At 38.5% G+C, this 20,806-nt stretch overlaps 1 protein-coding gene across 1 annotated transcript in view; it reads left to right on the plus strand.

Annotated features, from left to right (window-relative positions):
- Positions 1 to 8,714: 8,714 nt before the first annotated feature.
- The window catches only part of LOC150087239 (1-acyl-sn-glycerol-3-phosphate acyltransferase beta-like), an 86,325-nt gene continuing 74,233 nt past the window's right edge, over positions 8,715 to 20,806 (plus strand). Inside the window, exon 1 of the mRNA XM_090372419.1 lies at positions 8,715 to 8,905. Within this exon, the coding sequence (XP_090228545.1) occupies positions 8,715 to 8,905 (191 nt within the window). The remainder of the gene's footprint in view (positions 8,906 to 20,806) is intronic.

Consider the following 20,806-nt stretch of genomic DNA (forward strand, 5'->3'; position numbering starts at 1 on the left):
GTAAGCAAACCCTTAGCCATAATTATGAGAGCTTCCCTGGACTCAGGGGAGGTGCCCATGGACTGGAGATGTGCAAATGTGACCCGAGTCCACAGAGGAGGATCAAAGGGAGACACACAGGTAATTACAGACCTGTTAGTTTAACTTCTGTTCCAGGGAAATTAATGGAGGCACTGGTTAAAGAAGCATTGCAGGATCATCTAGACAAGACTTCAGTTATAGCTCGGACACAGCATGGGTTTGTTAAGGGGAAGTCTTGTCTGACTAATTTGATTGGATACTATGATGTAGTCACAAAGGAACTGGATGCAAAGAATAACTTTGATATCATATATTTGGATCTTCAAAAGGCCTTTGATACTGTTGCACATGGAAGACTGCTGCACAAATTGGAGCAGTGTGGCACTGGAGGCAAATTGCTGCTATGGATAAAAGTATGGTTGAGTGGGAGAAGACAGAGAGTAGTAATCAATGGACACTACTCGTCGTGGAGTAATGTTATTAGTCGGGTCCCTCAGGGTTCAGTGTTGGGTCTATTGTTGTTTTCTGTATTTATAAATGATATTGATGATGGTATATCAGGCTTAATGTCCAAGTTTGCAGACGATACGAAGGTTGGCAGGGTTGTTAATGACACTAATGACAGTACACTGCTGCAACAGGATCTAGAAAAGTTGAGCAGATGGGCCGAGAGGTGGCAAATGAAGTTTAACATTGACAAATGTAAAGTACTACGTTTGGGAAACAGTAATCCCTGAGTAACGTATCAACTCTGTGGTACCACACTGACAGTGGTAGAAAATGAAAAGGACCTGGGAGTAATTGTGCAGGCAGATATGAAGTTTTCTGAGCAGTGCAGACGATCTGCAAGAGTAGCTCATCGTGTCTTGTCAATGATATACAGGAATTTTTCTAGCAGGGATAATGAGGTGATTATCCCCTTGTATAAGGCAATGGTCAGGCCACACCTTGAGTACTGTATACAGGTCATTTTAAGAAGGATGTAGAGCTTTCGGAACGAGTACAGAGAAGGGCAACAAGATTAGTGAACAGAAAAAAGGGTTGCTCTTAAGTTTTGCAAATTACAGTGTCTGGAGACTAGACACCTTCCAGGTGATCTGATTGAGGTGTATAAAATCATGAATGGTTTGAGCATGCTGAATGCTGATGGGATCCTTCCCACACCTTGAGTACTGTAATCAGGTCTGGAGGCCTCATTTTAAGAAGGATGTAGAGCTTTCGGAACGAGTACAGAGAAGGGCAACAAGATTAGTGAACAGCAGCACAAAGGGTTGCTCTTAAATTTTGCAAATTACAGTGTCTGGAGACTAGATACCTTCCAAGTGATCTGATTGAGGTGTATAAAGTCATGAATGGTTTGAGCATGCTGAATGCTGATGGGATTCTTCTTGCTCAGAATAATAAACTCCTGAGAGGGCATAAATTCAAATTGATGAAAGACGGTTGTAGAATAGATGTGCGGAAGTTTGCCTTTAGCCAGCGGGTGGTTGAATGCTGGAGCAAACTTCCATCTGTCGTAGAAGTTGATAGTTTAAATAGATTCAAGGCAGAACTTGATAAACATTTGGAGCGAGTGGATGGGTGAAATAAGGGTTTTTTTTTTTTTGGCTGATGCTATATAAGCTTGCTTTCTTGCATCATGTGCCCTTGCTAATGCTAACCCTTTTATTAGAACCATGAGTTAATAGCGTATTGTATAGCAAAGTACAGAACCGTGGCATGGAGTCAGCAAGATAGAAACGATGAACTTTGGATCAGTTATGTAACAAAATTGGTCTTGATTCCAGGAGTGACGTGGACAGAGGATTGTACTGACAAACACGCCTTCTCGTCCTGATGATGCTCAATCAGACCGAGGTCCAGGAACTGGGCTTGCCGGCAGGATAGATGCTTGAAGTCGTCTTCTTCCTAATATTCATCAAACCATCCTTTTGCAGTTTGTCATGATAGACCGTTACTTTTTCATCATGAAAGTACCCTTATCTGTAGGGTTAAAATGCAGCGTTGTCGGTTGTATCCGCAATGATGTTCAGATATACTCTTGCATTTATGGCACCCTTCAGTGGGAACAAGCAAGGGTAAATCACGAAAACAAGTTCCCATACCATTATATCTTCGGAATTTTGTACAAACTTTATACACAACAGGATGCACCCAGTGCCTTTTGTGCTTTCTTCGATATGCGAACTACCCGTTGTTACTGAAAAATGCGTTCTCACGGAAAGCACGTTGGTTATGATTGCCATTCTCCCACACCTGTTGTTAAAGGCCTTGGTTCGAATCCTGTCAAAGACTCGAGGAGTTTTTATGGGGTTTAGGAATTTTTGTTACACAATGTGGTTGAGTTAATTGATCTCAATCGATGATTTGCGTGTGTTTTCTTCTGGAAGCTTGAGTTTTTCGTCCAGCATATAGCAAACCAGCAGTAGAAAACACACAGCTACAGACACAATATACTGACATCTCATAGCCCTAGTTGCTTTAGCCACACACCTAACTGAAAAGTAAATCGAAACTCACTGAACTGTGTTCAGTACTCTAACATCAGTGCAATCGTATTTTCCAGTTATTGTAACTGGATGTTGTCTGAGATCAGTGGCTTTTGTGAAGGTTCTCTGCTCCTGTGGTGCATTCTTTATAAGAGATTTTTTTTTTAATTGTGCGGATATTGATGCCTTCTGATGTTCCGAATTAATTGCAAAGGGTAACTGTCCCATTGTTTCGCGTTAACTACATTTGATAATTGGCTTTATATGTGGACACCTTACTTTTTCAGTCGCAGTTGTTTCTGTTCACTGATGTTTTCTGGTCGTTTATCCATTCGTTAAAGATTCCAATGGCTCTACTCTTTGTTGCTTTATAAATGATGGCTGCAGCACCTTCCGAACACGCTCATACAATCACACCCTTTTGGAAATTCGTGACATCCTGTCTGTTCCGAATGAACTATTTGGCACACACACACACACACACACACACACACACACACACACACACACACACACACACACACACACACACACACACACACACACACACACACACACACACACACACACACACCAGAGAACCTCTTCGATTTTGTGCAGATTGTTACAAATAAGACACATTTTCATGGTCCTAATAAATTATCCAGTAGTATATACACGTATATGCGTTTTTAGTCCTACGTTTTAAAAACAGAAATTATATGAGACTTCACTAATAACTTTTGTGTTTGCAATTCAATACAAACGAAATTTACAAGTTAAGGGATGCTATGATGTTCTGATGGAAGTATGTTTATCGTGATCTGCATCTTGAAACAAGATGGCTGACGCTCAGATTGTATGTACTGCTCATCCATTTAGAACTGTTGTTCTGTATTTACAAAATTAAAAGTTTACAGTACTTGTAAACTTTGAATTTTGGTTGGCTCTGGTTGGCTCCAAATTTCATTGTGTCTAGACTGTGATAATACTAGGACAACAGTGTGTCAGCCTATGCAAGGGCATCGAGCGCAAAGCTGAAGGGGACACAACAGTTCACGGATCTGTTACTATAAATTCATTAGCCCAATATATAGATAATGATATAATACGTCTATATATTTTTATAATATAATAGACATCTATTATGTTATATAATTTTATATTTTTATAAAAAACAGAATAGACTTCTGAAAACAGGAAATACTGTCCCGACTCTCGTCCTTGACACTTGTATCTAGAAATCCATCTAGAAAAATGCATTAAAAACGATGAACCTACCGTAAGTATCCATTGCTAACAGGGGTGGTTGTAGCAGGGTTTTGGGTACATCAGCAACTTAGGCCATATTGTGCCATATATATTATATCTGTAAATTAGGTGTATTCTGTGGTCACTTAGCTCTTTGCTGGACGAAAAACCAGAGTTTCCGGGAGAAAAACTATGCTGCCCTTGCCTGAGACCGATTACCTCAGCCACGTTGGTAAAATAAAAAAAAAAATAAAAAAAAAACCTGAAAATTCCTCACGTTATCGATGGTATTCGAACTCAGGTATTTTCCACCCAGTATGGTGAGTAGTAGTAGTGGCATGTGATGCAAGAAAGAAAGTGTATGAGCTTATGCAGCATCAGCCAAAAAAAAAATTCACACAACCATTCCCTCTAAATTTGTCCAGTTCCTCCTTAAATTTATTTAACCTATCAACTTCCACAACGACAGATGGAAGTTTGTTCCAGCGATTAACCACCCGCTGGCTAAAGGCAAATTTCCGCACATCTATTCTACATCTGTCTTTCCTTAATTTGAATTTATGCCTCCTTAGGTTCATAATCTGAACAAGTGGAAGAATTCCTTCAGAATTCAGCATGCTCAACCCATTCAAGGCCTTATACACCTCAATCAGATCACCGCGCAGGTGCCTAGTCTCCAGCCATTGCAATTTGCAGAATTTAAGCCTCTCTTGGTAAGAGGATCCCGTCATTCCCCTCACCAATCTTGTTGTCCTTCTCTGTACACGCTCAAGCAAATCTATATCCTTCCTAAAATGAGGCCTCCAGACCTGTACGCAGTACTCAAGGCATGGCCTGATCATTGCCTTATAGAGAGGGACAATCACCTCCTTTTCTCTACTGGCAAAATTCCTATATATCATTGACAAAATCCCATGACCTGCCCTGGCAACCTTTCTCTATTGCTCAGAAAACTTCATATCTGACTGCACAATTACTCCTAGGTCTTTTTCATTTTCTACCACCTGAAGTGTAGTACCACACAGTTAGTACGTTTCTCTGGGGTTACTTCTACCCATATGCAGTACTTTGTATTGTCAATATTAAACTTCAGTTGCCACTTCTCAGCCCATCTGCCCAAATTTTCTAGATCCTGTTGCAGTAGCACACTGCCATTACTGTCATTAACAACCCTGCCAACCTTTGTATCATCTGCAAACTTCGACACTAAGCCTGATATTCCTTCATCAATATCATTGATAAATATACAAAACAACAGTGGACCCAAAACCGAACCCTGTGGAACTCCATTAATAACATTAGTCCAAGAAGAGCAGCACCCATTGATTATTACCCTCTGTCTTCTCCCACTCAACCATCCTTTTATCCACTATAGCAACTTACCCTTAATACCATTCTGCTCCAATTTGTACAGTAGTCTTCCATGCGCAACAGTATCAAAAGCTTTCCTGAAATCCAAGTATATGATATCAAAATTGTTTTTTGCATCCAGCTCCTTTGTAACCACATCATAATATCCTATCAAATATGTCAGACAAGACTTTCCCTTAACAAACCCATGCTGTGTTTGAATTATTGCTGCAGTCTTGTCTAGATGATCATGCAATGCATCTTTAACAAGGATGGTGATTACACCAACTGTGCTACCCACGAGGGCTTTGCTAAAAGGGAAAGGATAGCCGGCAGCAAGTTCCCACCTTGCACTGTCTTGGTTATGGCTCTGGAATTCTCTATAGACTGTTTGATTCAGGCCTGACTATAATTGTGACAGGACAAGGTGAGAACTTTCTGCTAGTTCACCAGAACTAGAGGCTCAACCAAACACAGGATTTAAAAAAAAGTTTGTTTTTTAATGACATTCCCAAGCGCGAGATAATACTTAGTACCGTGCATGGGTTGAAGGTTGAGAAGTTGAAAGATACTTGTTGACATTTTTTGTTGTTTTTTTTAAATTTGAAATAACACAAAATGTGATATTCCAAAGTTAAAAAATAACTGTCTGATATCACATTTTCATTTTATGAGTGCACCATTTTTGAAGTATTTCATTATCCTTTATGTTAATTTGCAATTTGCAATGTTATTTAACGGAGGATTCAGGGACGCACAAGGTTTTATTTGCACCAGGTGTTATTTTACCTAGTTACGGCGCTCGTCAGAGCAAATTATCGATTGAACTGCCCCATAGTGGTGACTTTAATGAAATAAGTTTGAATTGGAAATATTAACGACCAAAACGCTGATATTTAGAAACAAAAACAAGATTAACAAACACTATACACGATTAGCAAACACTATACACCAGTGGCCATTGCTTCTGACAAACCCGCGATTAAAGAATTTGCAATGAGTATCTAGACGTTCAAGAACCATAGTGCTTTAAAATTTTAAAAAGTAAACTTGTCAAATGAACTGAGTTCTAGTGGTTTCCCGCTCATTTTGAGCACTGAATGTATGGTGTTTGGGAGGGGAGCTTGTGCCTACGCTTCCACTTAAGGCTTTAGTCGTAAAAAAAGCATTGTGTATAATCTATACCGTATGTAAAAGGAAAGTACACACGCTAATGGTAATTAATCAAAAGCCGATGAATGTGCAATGAATATAATTATTATAAAGGAAGCCTGAGGCCTATGCTGCACCAGCCAAAAAAAATTTCCGAGTTACCCTGAGAGAGAGAGAGAGAGAGAGAGAGAGAGAGAGAGAGAGAGAGAGAGAGAGAGAGAGAGAGAGAGAGAGAGAGAGAGAGAGAGAGAAGAATGATGATATCCAGCTCAGGTCCCTGGGTGTGCCAAGCCAGTACTCACCAGATGTAAGTCCCCGGAGTACAATTCACTCGAGAAAAACAACGTGGTATGCTGTGTTTACACCCCAGGGGCTCACATCTGGTGAGTATGGGTTTGGCGCACCCAGAGTACTGAGCTGGATATCATTCTTCTCTGTCTTGGTGATTCTTTTCTACTTCTCTCTCTCAGAGTAATTCGGTTTTTTTTTTGGCAGGTGCAGCATAAGCCTCGGGCTTCCTTGCATCATGTGGCTAATAATAATAAAATAATACTATCGTACAGGCCGTCCGAAGACATGGGTGAGCGAGGTGTTTGCTCAGGCGAATTTCCGTTTGAAGCGCAAAAATGAAACTAATGAAATAAATTTTTAAATTGTAGGGAGGGGCATCATGAGCGCTATGTCTGTTCCAAGCGCTTAATTATCTTGTCATGATCTTGCAGAGCCGTGCCAAGGGTGAGGCGAACGAGGCTCTTGCCTCAGCTTTAAAGATGAAAGGGGCGTCAAAATAAAGATTAAATTATTGCAACGTTGCCATCATTAACAGGACAGCGCAAGTTTTCATTCTTGCCTAAGTTACTAAAATAGCTCGGCACGGTTCTCCGTCCTTGCCACTGTACCTTTCACTACAGCCCTTCATCCAGTGAAGTCGTGCAAAAGACTTATTATCTTCTGCAATTGAGAATAAGCAGAATTTTCCTCTCCCTTCTAAAGCAACTAGAGAGAGATTATATTACTGGTTTATTATACTGCGATTACAATACAGGATATATATAATTTTCAGTGGCGTGTTATACCTTAATGGGGCACAAGGCAAAATGGAATTTGGGGACCCCATCTAAAGAAAAAAACTAATAAAGAACATTTTTAATTTAATTTTATTGTGATAATAAAACAAACAAATTATATGACATAAGAACTAAATATAAAATTTCATCAAAATCGGTAAAACCATTTTTGAATAAAAATGTATTTTCAAATTAATCTTCAAATAAAGTTCATTGACCTTGGCAGGTAGAAAGTTCAGTTTCAGATAAAAGTCACTTAAAATATTAGAAAAACAGTGATTTTTTTTTTCTTTTTTCTGCCTATAGGATAACGCGCCACCGATAATCTCTCTTGATTAATAATAAAATTTCTTATTTCACATTAGATAACACTTCGGTAAAGCTGGATTTATCTGGGGGGGGGGGATGAGAAAGAAAGAAGTATCCCCAAAACTTTAAGGGCTCTTAAAAATATTTTTTGCACCAGGCCTTCAAACTACCTAAATCCGGCAATTGTACTTCGCCTATGTAAATGATTTTATGCATATATAAAGTCTAAACATCACTCAATAATTAAATAAATGGCAGATACATATTCAACATGTTAATGACAAGCAGCCGATCGGGCTAGCCAGGTGGGTAAAGTGCCTGCCTGGTAACCCAAAGGTCGCGGGTTCGAATCCCGCATCGGGCTGGGATCAGAGTAAAATGGAAAAAACTTTGGGAGGTGCATTATGGCCACAAAAAATGACAAGTACATGCTTATATACATTTTAACGGGTTAAAATAACGCGTTGTTTACTGCTGATTAGAGACCTGTAAGCGGAATTGAAATACACCCCTACTGCAGCAACGAAATAAGGAGACAGTTACAACCTATTTTCGATTCATTCATGCCGGAATTTCATCAGTGCCCCATCGCAAACTGACGGAAGTTTTCAGATTGAATAATAATAAAACTTGTAGGATAGTCACAGAGTTCCTCGACTAACAGTACATCAGACATAAAAACAACCACCCGGTGTACGTGGTAGCAATACTCTTCACGAGGTAGAACCCCCAATCAGGGAGAAATAATATAAGAGTAATAATAAAGAATAATGTAATAGTCTGATAGTACATCATAGAGAATCTGAGCGTAGCTTCTTTGACAAAAAAATAATTGCGCACGCTCATATTCATAATTCCATCTGGCTAATACACCTGCTTTCGCTTTTAGCCTTTATGTTACAGAGACAACCAATCAGTCACAGCTTTGCGCATAACGGATCTGATGACGTCATAATAATAACATGCTCCTCTATCAGTACTGCACATAGAGGGCATCCCTGTGTATAAAGTACCGCGGCAATGTTTATCTTAAGTGTATTTGTAATGTGTTTTCGTTGTGTTGTTCGTAACTTAATTAATAATAATATCCATAAGAATGGACTTTGACTTCGTTATGGTTGTTACAGTGCTCCTTGGCGCTTTAATTCTCACAGTGTTTCTGTGTTTCATAAGCAGATCTCTAAGGTTCTATATGAAAGTATTCTCTTATTACATCATTGTATCTCTGGTTACTGTGGCTTCTTTACCATTTTCTGTTTTTCAACCCTTTAATCCTGGAAACCTCTTGTAAGTAGCAAGGCGAATTTTCATATGGAAAATCTTTTTTGCTCGAACGCCCATAAAATTTTAATTTGTGCTGCTTCTTTTGTAACCAGAAAACTTTTTTTTGTGTCTTGTTTTTATTTTATTGCATATCCATAAACAGTCGGAAAATGGAAAATCTAACGTGCCGTGAGTTATTTGCTTATATAGATTTTAAGATTCAAATCTTTTAATGTAAACCCACTGTATTATATTTACTACATAGGTGGGTAATTATTTACTCGTGTATTACGAAACATGCTCGCCTATTTATAGTACGCAGTTTATTCAATTTATAATTTTGCGGTATTTATTTTTCTTTCGTTATGTACGTGTACTACGAATGATTTAAAGAGGTTATACCACCACTACCATGAAGCTTTCGATATTAGACAATAGAACTGCCCCTTATGCTTTGCTTAATTTAAATTTTGTATAATTTGTGTGAGTTATTATCCTAAAACGAGCGAATATTTAGAAGAAACGAATGACTGCGTTAAGTAAAATAAAATTTGAAATTTTTAGCATATAACGGGCTGCACATTGTAGCAGGGCTGGTCCTGAAGTTATGTTCGGCTATTCGGGGCTTCCTCCCACGACTGAGGGAGATCTTTTTTCAGCCGGTGTTTTGGTTACATTTTTTTTTTTTTTTTTATACCTGCTGTGCACCTCCTTCCTAAGGATACTGATCATGTGTTGTAGCATTACTGGATCAAAATCATCTTTATCGAGGGAAGGTGTTTAGATTTCTTGACAGATCGATTTGTCAAATGAGCAAAGTGTGCAACTGCTCAGGGTCTATTAATTTTATGCCCCCTTCTCCCCAAGTTTTTTTTTTTTTTTTTTTGTTTTACATGTCATACATTCTGATTTCAATGTATAATATTTAAATACAGTGTTTTGAAAGATAATTTAAACCAAGATAACTTTTAGATTATCTGTTTTTAATATTTTCTAATACAGTATGGACAAGGTAGTCCCAATGCAGTGGGACTACCTTGTCCATACTGTATTAGAAAGTGCTAATTATATTTTAGTTGCTTTTTGGCCTTTCACTTTTCTTCTACTACTGTGGACAAGTATAGAAATGCAGTTCCTGATACATGGTCAGGTGTAGTCTCCTGATGAAATTACCTGATCATGTATCAATATTTGCTTCAGCTGACATCAGATTCTGCACATTTGCCTTGCCTATATTTGACCATTATCCAAATGTTTCCCCTCCACCTGATGACAGCTGTACCACTCTTTATTTTATTTTTGTTTTATTTGCATTTTACTGTACTAATTTTACTTTACAGTTCACCCACTTTCTATTGGCTATGTAATTCAGCCCATAATTTTCTTAATTCATCATAACTTTTAGAATATTAACATCTGTTCACATATCTACTACACTTCCTTTTCTACTATCCTCACCCTTCTAGCTTCTGGCACTGTGTGTAATTTTCACATCCATTTATGCATACTTTATTCAATATATTAATACAAACTTATTTATTTATATATATATATATATATATTACTCACACAGGGTGTTTCAAAAATGGTCAATAATTTAAAGGTGAAAAGTACAAACTAAAATAAGCAAAAAAGTCCCAGTGAACATCGGGGCCGCAAATGAACCATTTTTGAGATAATGCACATTCTGTTAAGATCTGCCACTGACTAGGGGAGCACTCTGGGAGGGTAGTCAGCATTGCTGAGACCTTATACACACTGGATGTGGTAGGGGTACAGTAATTGTTATGTAAAATTTGCCATACACTGCTATGACTCAGTACACGCTCTTGCAGAGCAACCCTCCTTGTCAAAATTCCTGGATTTTGTTCTTTTGTTTCTAACACCCTTTTCTCAACATCAGGTGTTATGCTTCTGAGCCTACTTGCTCATACTCCATGTGTGAAACACCCATGTTTTCTAAGGCGTTGATGTACCCTGATGAATGTGCGCCTATTGGGCTGCCTTCGGCGGGGAAATGCTTCTTGGTACAAACTTGCAGCCTTGAGTGCACTGTTGTTGGCTTTACCATACAGAAGTGCATGTCCACATACTCTTCGTTGCTGTTTCCATGTTGACTATCCTTTGACAAGTACTAGTATGCCTGCTATGTCTCAGAGCATTGAGAGAGGGGAAAGGGTGAGAATGAGCATAACCTAACCTAAACAAACAAGTCAGTGGTGGATCCCAACTCTGTACAGTTCACCTTGTCAGTGGTGGATCCCATCCCCAACTAGAAATGTGCAATATCTCGAAAATGATTCACTTAAGGACCCATGTTTACTAGGCTTTTTTTGCATATTGTAGTCTGTACATTTCACCTTTAAATTATTGACCATCACTTTAGCATTAGCATTAGTAGAGGCATTTGATGCAAGAAAGCAAGCTTATGCAGCATCAGCCAAAAAAAAAAAAAAAAAAAAACCACTTCCACTTCACCCCTCTGTTCGTTCAAAATACCTGTCCAGCTGAGCCTTAAACTTATTTAGGCTATCAACTTCCACGACAAGGGATGGAAGTCTGTTCCACCAACCAACCACCCGCTGGCTAAAGGCAAATTTCCGCACGTCTATCCTACATCTGTCGTCTTTCCTGAATTTGAATTTATGCCCTCTCAGGTGATTATTCTGAGCGAGAGGAAGAATCCCATCAGCATTGAGCATGCTCAAACCATTCAAGGCTTTATACACCTCTATCAGATCACCTCGCTGGTGCCTAGTCTCCAGACGCTGTAATTTGCAAAACTTAAGCCTTTCTTCGTAAGAGCACCCCTTTGTTCCATTCACTAATCTTGTTGCCCTTCTCTGTACTCGTTCCAGCAGCTCTACATCCTTCTTGAAATGAGGCCTTCAGACCTGTATACAGTACTCTAGGTATGGCCTGACCATTGCCTTATACAAGGGAAACTTTTGAAACACCCTGTGTGTGTGTGCGCGCCAGAATGGTACACCAGATAAAGTGGATTTTATTAAACTTAATTGTAATAGGGTGGAAGGAACAAACAATGTATTTTAGATGAATGGTTAATACTTAATGTGTTACAGCCTGTGGACCTCTAGTTATTCAAACAACAATCATAAATGAAATAATAAAAACTTCTTTACAAAGGTAACTCATAGGTTATGGGTAGTCACTTCTCTTTAACTGTTTTACAGCTTGTGGGCTGCAGAACAGTTAAAGAGAAGTGAAGTATCTTTATAAAGAAATTATTTCATTTATAAAGTGAACTGAGTGACAGAAGGCTCGGAGGTAGAACAAGATGAAACCAGAGGGGGAGATATGAAGAAACAGACAGGTCTGAGCTTAGTGATAGATCCCCACAAAAAGTAGGTGGAACAATAGTGTCTTTTGGCTCCAAATTGTAGATTGCACAAGATAGTGACAACTAAAAACTCCAAAAATACATAAATATGTTCAGCAGTTGGAGTGCTTCAAGAAGCAAACTGACTTGGTGATTGTTTCTTTTGTGTGAAACTGAGTCAGCATTGCATGATAACAGCAGGTATTTAACAGTATTGTGGTTTGATTTTTAATGATTTTCATGTAGGAAAATTCTGTTTTTATTTTGGCTTTATTGGTATTGTATTTTTAGTATGCATTATTCAGCGAATTAATTTTATAACAGGTTAGTAAAATTGTTGCAGTTGATGAATTTCTCCATCAGCAAGTTCAGAAGTACAGGTTTTGAGAACAAATAGATGTGTGCCATCATGACCTGGAGCTTTCTTGGCATCAAGATTGCTCAAAATTCTTTTGTCAGAAGGCCACTAGAGGCATCGAATGGAATATAATAGGTATGGTAGGAGGTAAATGAACAAGCTGTGCGAAGTCATTAATAATCACAAATGTTTCAGCATCCCAATCAGCTGTGTCTGTGTACTTAAAAAAAAAAAAAAAAAAAAAGTGAAGCTAGCTGGAGTGGTGAATGCTAAAATCACCATTAAAATTGCCTCACTATTAGGAAAGTTAAACTGAACAAAGTAGAGCTTCAAAGAAACTAAGTCAAAACAGTTCAAAATAATGAGTAGAGTTAGGAGAACAAAAAGAACAACAGATGAATTTGAGAGAATAGGGTGGAAAGATTTTAAGCCACAGGAGATCAAAAAGAGGAAGTTTCTGACAAGAAAATCGGAGTGGATACATGCATGACATTTACCATTTTTGAAGTGAAAGGAATAGTGAAATGAATATTTAGAGCAACAGAGATGAGCAGTGGTCAAGGCAACTGATAATTGAGATTCTGCCAGAAAAAGTCACTGAAGCTTGGCAGATTGTAGGTGAAATGATCATCATTGAGAGTAGGACTGCGATCGTGTATATTTGTAAAATGAATAAGAAAATTTTTGGGAGGTCTAGATCTTTTTGCAAATAAGTTTTATTCTATCAGTTTGACTATTTATGATGCATAGATGAAATAACAGTTTAAGGGATAAAAAATGTATGAATTAATGAAATTTTTGGATATGTACCAGCAAGAATAAACCCAGCTCCTTGAGATAATGTGACCTCAACAGTGCCTATCACATACATATTACTTGGACTCCTTCCAGTCACTAGCCGGTGGAGTAGTGAAACAAGATATATGCTGGATGATCCATATGCCTCCTAGAGAGTTACCAATGAGTTCAGTCTAGTGGACTATCTAACAGCTGGCCAGTGAAAACCATTTTAGAGCTGTGCTCTTGAAACATAAGGAATATAAGATCTAGCCACGATGTCCATCATAACCTTAAGATACTACTTACACCGTGTACTTACTTCACCAATCTTGTTGCCCTTCCCTGATGGGATTGACAGAGCTGTGCTCTTTGACTAAACATGGGTGTTCTGCTTCACTTCCACTAAGCAAAGTAGTAGTATTGCATTTATGTAGGGCAGTACCACTTCTCTGTATAATGCCAATAGCATTGGGCGGTCCCTGCCAGAAAATTTGGGATTACATATCTAATAATATAATTTAAAATATTTTATGTCTGCATATACAGGGGCTCACTCTTAAATCATTCCTCATCCCCATAGCACTCCCTAAGGACCAGTTCTGAGCTTACAGCACCAAATATTCACTGCTCTATTGGTGTTTGTCACTGTGTACACCTGTAGAATAAATTTATACTTTACAAAGAACCTTGCATACAGTACAGTGATACTAATGCAAATTTGAACTCTTTTTTACATTTAAAGTCTTGAAACTGATGAACAAATAATTGCTCCTACTAATAACATATGAAAATTTCATTTAGAATACCATATATGGGCATCATGGTTCAAAGCTACCTACCCACTTTGAAGGTAGTTAGAAACCATGCAAAACCTTTGTATTATTGGATCCAAAAAAATGGTTCTGTAAAAAAAAAATATGCCAGATAATTTTTTTTGTGTGAAATGAGTAAATTTTTTCTAATATTTTACTTCACAGTGAAAACACATTTTTTATATTAATATAATTTATACATAAATAACAGCATGCATTTCAATACAATGTGTATTTACATAATTGTGTTCACAATTACTGCACGATCCTACACCAACCATTATAAACTTTTATTAAATAAAATAAAATAAATTAGTTAAGTTAATAAAACTAAAATGAAATAAAATAAATAAAATGAATAGTACAATTACACCAGGAGGAGAACTATTAAATCTCTCCTGACAAAGCTGTTGTCGTTGACTGGTCACACAGATTTTGGGACTGCAAGTGGCTCAAGAGCTTGCGAATTTGCTCCTCTGAGAGTTAACACTATTAATATAGACAGGGGAGTCCACATTCATCCCCTCTTCGAAGCTGTGGTTCTTGGGTGGGATGAACAGTTCCACTTGGCACACTCCAGAGCCATTTCTAGTTCCAGTGCACATATGGAGAATACTGCCCATGTTCCTGTAGAAACACATGCTGTGAACCTGATGATATTTAAGGATGTACTGTGCGTTAAACTTCACTGTTGAAAAGGGAGGCAGATGCCTCTGAAAGCTTCCATGTATTATTGCTTTTATCGGGTGTTTTATTTACATTATTTTATTTTATTGTACAGACAGCTACCTTACTTTATCAGTTTTATCTGGTATAATTGTACTATTCATTTTACTTATTTTATTATTATCTTAACAACTGTAATTTATTTTATTTTATTTAATATAAGTTTATAATGATTGGTGTTGGATCATGCAGTCATTGTGAACATGAACATTCCCAACCCAGAGGCTTATTTGAAGAAGAGGAATGTATTTACATAAGATTAATTTTTACAAATAAATAAAATGAGAATGTATTACAATTCTTATGAATAAAAATACTTTTTTGCTTGAAAAGCAAAATTAAAATTGTTTTATAGTTAAACTAAGTGCACAGTTCAAAGATCAGTGTATACATTCTATAATAAAATCTGGAGAAAATGGCTGATTTAAATTAAAGGGTTTCATTTACAAAGGAGTAAAGTCAAAATTATTTTAAAATTGGCTAATTTCAGAAAGGTATTTATTCCTGATTTAATTTGTTCATTAGAATTATTTTTACTACTGTATATATATGGAATTTTGCTAAGAACAATGATGGACTCAAGTTTCTAAAGGGTACCACATAAGAAACACCAGACAAACAACCTACATCTAAAATTTTGGTGTTAAACAGCGTTGTGTATAAAATAGTTTTATCAAAACTCATTGATGGAGTCAATATTTCAACCAAAATATTTCTGCAACCGTCCTTCCTAAATTTGAATTTATGCCCCCTTGTGTGTGTTGTATGAGAAAGAGGAATCCCATCAGCATTGAGCTTGCTCAATCCATTCAAAGCCTTAAACACCTCAATCAAATCATCTCATAGGTGCCTAGGCTCCAGACACTGCAGTTTTCAGAACTGAAGCCTTTTGTGCTGTGAGCACCCCTTTGTTCCCTACACCAATCATGTTGCTCTTCCCTGTACTTGTTCCAGCAGTTCTACATCCTTCCAATAGCTTCCCACTTAAAGTTGCCAATGGTAACATCATTTGTTGCTACTGTATAGAATTTAAACTCTGTCTAAGACCACTGTAGTCACCTCTACAAAAGCAAAAACCCTTCCCTTTACCCTCGACGGTAGTTACATCTTCAGGCAAATCCCAAATCAGTACTGATCAGATCAAGAGTATTACTGTCTTTTGTTGCCTCTCTAACATGTTGCCATAGAAAACAGTCATTCAGTAAATCCAGCAGTGTCTGAGTGACCAACTAACAAGTTCCAATCAACATCTGGAAAGTTAAAATCTGACATATTAAAAGACATTCTGATTTACTGTCCCACGCTATTTCCCTGTACAGTTCGTTATACTCATCAGAGTCATTAGGCCTATTTTTTTTATTTATTTTATTTCATATGATGTGATCAATACACGAAGGAACCAGTTTTTTCTTGCATCCTTCGTGTATCGTGGCCGGGATATCCAACCAACCGGTTGGTTCGGCACCATCATGATATCCAGCCCGAGGCGGGAATCGAACCTGCGACCTTTGGGTTGCCAGGCAGGCACTTTACCTACCCGGCTAGCCCAGTCAGCATTAGGCCTATAACACACCCTTACTCTTAATAAATATTGACAGGTCACGGCTCCCTAAAGGCGAAACTAACCTCCTTAGGCCTGACCGATGACCCAAACTGCACCTGTGGCGAAAGTGAAGACTGGGCACACATTCTATATGAATGTATAATATATGACATACCCAGAACAGACCTAATAGCACAGATTAGTCCCCTTCCCAGGGGAGAAGAACATCTGTTCATCATAGAAGAGCAAAACTATAAAGCTTTTACATCTTTCACACAGAAAGTATTCGAAATGCACAGAGCAATGCAAAGAATGGCAATTCAGCCCCCCACAGCAATTAAACAATAATCAATAGTAAAATTGCCCAAGTTTTCCACCACGCCCAGACGATGGCTTAAAAACTGTCAGGATAGCAGTATTCTGCAACCTGACATGACAAACCTTCCCAGGACTACCCTGCCGTGTGTAGGAACCTGGGGCCCCATGCCAAATAAGTAACCACGTAGGGGAGGGAGATGTACAGGCAGCCAGGGGAGCAGATTAGCTGAAAAATATCAGTAGGCTAGTTAGCAAAGGGATGCAATGTAGAATGAATGAATGAGAATGAAAGACAATGAATAGGCTGGGAACCGAGTGAACTAGGAATTATGGTAAAAGGGAATAAATAGCAGTTTTGGTGAAAGAAAGAGTGACCTAGCATGACAGAGAGAGAGAGTGAATGGGAATGAGTGGAAGAGCAAATGTAATTGGCCGATATCCAGCCCGATTTATATATACTGTACCAACAAACATTTACTAACCACATCAACACTATCACTGCATTCTCCCCTGGCCTGCAAACAAAAAAAAAAAAAACTTGCGGCTAGGCCTGCACCACAACTGAAGAATAAAAGTAAGTTTAGGTGCCCAGAGAGTGCAGTGCAGAAAGTAAGAGTCGAATAAATGAGATGAGAGCTAGAAGAATGAATAAAAGTGTAAGCGTGTGAGAAAAAGAACACAAACCATAAATGCTACAGTTAAGTACACACTAACCCTAGTTTTAATTAGTATTTAAATTTACACTACACATCATTGCATCCCCTCCTGGTGTGTGAGAAAAAGATGAATGAGTTGAGTGAAAAAAAAAAAAAAAAAAAAATATATATATATATATATATATATATATATATATATATATATATATATAAAAAACTTGGAAAAAAATTATAAAATAAGAAAAAAGTACTTAAAAAAAAAATATATATATATATATATTAAAAAAAAAAAAAAAAAAAAGAATGCAATTAGAGTGAGAATGCAGATTATGAATGAAGTAAATGTGTGTCTCTCCCACCCCCTCGCCTGGTGGGTTCCCCACTGCTAGCTAACATGTCCCACCCCCGGATATGGGGGTGGGATATGTTAGCTTAACCTTCATACCGGATTCGACACTCCTTGGACATGACACCGCTGAAGACATCTTGCGGCTTTGCTGCCAACGCGTCATTAGCGATCTGAACTGGGTACTCTAACCTGGTTCCCTTTAAAACCCCATCCCCAGGCAGGGGAGGGAGGAGACGGATCTCTGTCTCCTCTCCTCCCTGCCTACCCCCCCATACTTTGCCTGGTGGGGCTCTTCTCCACTGACCTCTTTAGGGATGCCTACTCTATCGTCCCTATTCTTCTATCTGTTTTCCCTTCAGTCTCCCTCTCTCTCTCTCACTAAATCAACCAAGTACACCCTTAACAATGCTGCCAAATTCTAATCAACGTCTAAATTCTACCAGTTTCCTGTAAATCTCTAAGACAACTAACACTATTAGCTTTTATCTAGCATATAGCCTCACGTGTCTAAATTTAATAACATCAAAATTTTGCCCGACCTATTTGGCCTTTAACACATCTCTTTAGCGTTCAACCCCAACCAGCGATTAATGTCAAATGCAATTTTTTTTTTTTTTTTTTAAAAATAGGTCCTAGCCACTGAAATCCCAGGAAACTAGGTGGCAGGACCTGCCAGAGCAATTTGTTGTGATACTGGATACACCCAGCTAGCCTCCACGTGGCAGGGTATGGGCAACCTAGGGCCCCACTAAGGGCCTGGCGGCCAATAAGCCGGATAAACAATGGGCACAACAAATCACACTGCACAGACACGGCCCACACACTTTCAAGTCTCTGGCTTGACAGTGTACTGTCCTCGATACAGTGAAACACACGCGGAGATGGGAGAAATCCCAGGTGCCGTCTGACACGAACATACCTATACCTTACTCTTAATTTTGCTTTTCCAGTGCTTGTCATACCAGTGTGACTCAGCATTGCACTGGCCACCACTGTCAACTGGATGCACCTTAGAGATTTTATGTGCTTCTTAACTGAGGGCATGACCTCCCCTTTCTCTCATGTCTGTTCTTTCTTTTTTTTTTTACAAAAACTCCAAACATGATAGGTATTAGATAGTACCGTGTGTGCAGTTCCGAACCAAGGTATTTCCGCGTCCCGGGCAGAATGATTTTTCAGCACCCTTTATGGAGGATATATTTTTTTTTGCTTCATTGTTCTTCTGTTTTTGGTGCCTTGGGCAGGAGCCCTGCTAGCCTATACCTTAATCTGGCATTGCATGCATGGGTTGGAGGTTGGGAAGATGAAAGAAGATATTTGTTGACATTACACTTTGGCGCCTCCGTAGCCAGGTGGGCAGGAGTGGCAGTGCGTAGCACACGCTTCTTGATTAGACCGGGGTTCGAGCCCATGACCACGAAATACGGAGGATGCGGAAAGGTCAGGGAATGACCACCGCATATCCCCGAAGCAATATGGCCTTAGTTGCTAATGCTCCTAAAAACCAAATAACAAACAAACAACATTACACTTTAACTTCTGTAGCTTGTAATTTTCAATTTTCGGGAAATACATATGGTTGTTCCAGAAAACATTAGTTGAATGAATACACAAGGAAGAAAAAAGTTGGTTCTGTGAGTTTGAAGTTGGACAGTAAAAGGATGTTGACTGGTTGCAGCACTTTTTTTGGACTGATTTGAAAGAGAGCGGGAATTATAGAAGTCAATTCAGAAGAACAGAGCACATGGAAGTACCTATAGAAAAGGCATGCATCAGAAACAAAACTGTCTATAAGGCAGAGTGGAGAAAGACTCTGTTAGAGATGAGTCATTAATTAATCTAACAGCCCTCTTTTGAATGGAATCTGAAAGCCTGAGAGAGGTTTTGGGGGCAGCACTGCCCCCAAAACTGGAGTACTGCCCCCAGATGTGGGAACAGTACTCCATAGAAGGGTGGATTTGCTATTTGTACAGAGTGAAAAGCTGTTTAGAAGAAAAGTAATACCAAGTGCAAAAGAGAAAGCCCAGTTTTTTAGATGCAGAGGAAGTAATATTTGTAATGTGCTTATGCCAAGGGAATTAGAAGTCAGGGTAATCCCCAATAGAGATACATGATCATCGAAGATAAGCATAGGAGCAGAAGAATCCTTTTTGCAAGATATAAGACAGGATCGAAATCAACTAAGTTATCATTATCCCACTGGAGAAATACCTGGATACTGGCATTTAAGGAATTTTTAGTAGATATTCAAGAAGTTGAAGCTGTTTTAGCAGGGCAAAGATTCTCAAACTGGAAGGTGGAATGCAATGTGCTGTTATCAACAAAACTATGGATGGGATTTCCAGTCAGTGGAAGAATGTCATTAATATAAAAGAGGAAAAGAGTTGGAGAAAGAACTGAACTTTGGGGGATACCAGCATTAGTGGATGAGCAGTCAGAGAGAGAATAGGATAACCAATTACGAAAAACAGTTGGAAAACCAAAAGATTGAAGCTTATTAAGAGGATCTTTATGCCAAACACGATCAAGCCTTTGAAAAGTCAAGAGCAACTGCTTCAGTTTCACCAAACGTTTCTATTGAATTTGTCCATGATGGGTAACATAAACCAGAATATCACCAGTGGAGCGACACTGATGGAATCCATACTGGCGATCATTGATCAGATGCAGTATTTCAAGATAGTTTTAGTTGCCGATTATTTGATTTCTCCATTACTTTAGAAACAGTAGAAGTAATTGCAATGGGACGATAATTGGGTGGGAGGCATTTGTCACTCTTTTTAGGACCTGGTTGGATATGACCGAATTTCCATGCAGAAGGAAAAACACCTTTGGAATAAGAAAGTGAAAAAAAGCAACACAGAACAGGAGAAAGTTCAGGAGCACAGGTTTTGAGAACAAGTGTTAAAGAAATACCATCAGGACCTGGAGCTTTCTTAGCATCAAGATTGTTCAAAATCCTTCTGACTTCCTTTTGATGGAAGACCACAGGAGGCATTTAGCATTAGTAGAGGCATATGATACAACAAAGCAAGCTTATACA

This window comes from Mastigoproctus giganteus, chromosome 4, assembly GCF_048544385.1.
Source record: "Mastigoproctus giganteus isolate SK-2022 chromosome 4, ASM4854438v1, whole genome shotgun sequence".
Taxonomy (NCBI): Eukaryota; Metazoa; Arthropoda; class Arachnida; order Uropygi; family Thelyphonidae; genus Mastigoproctus; species Mastigoproctus giganteus.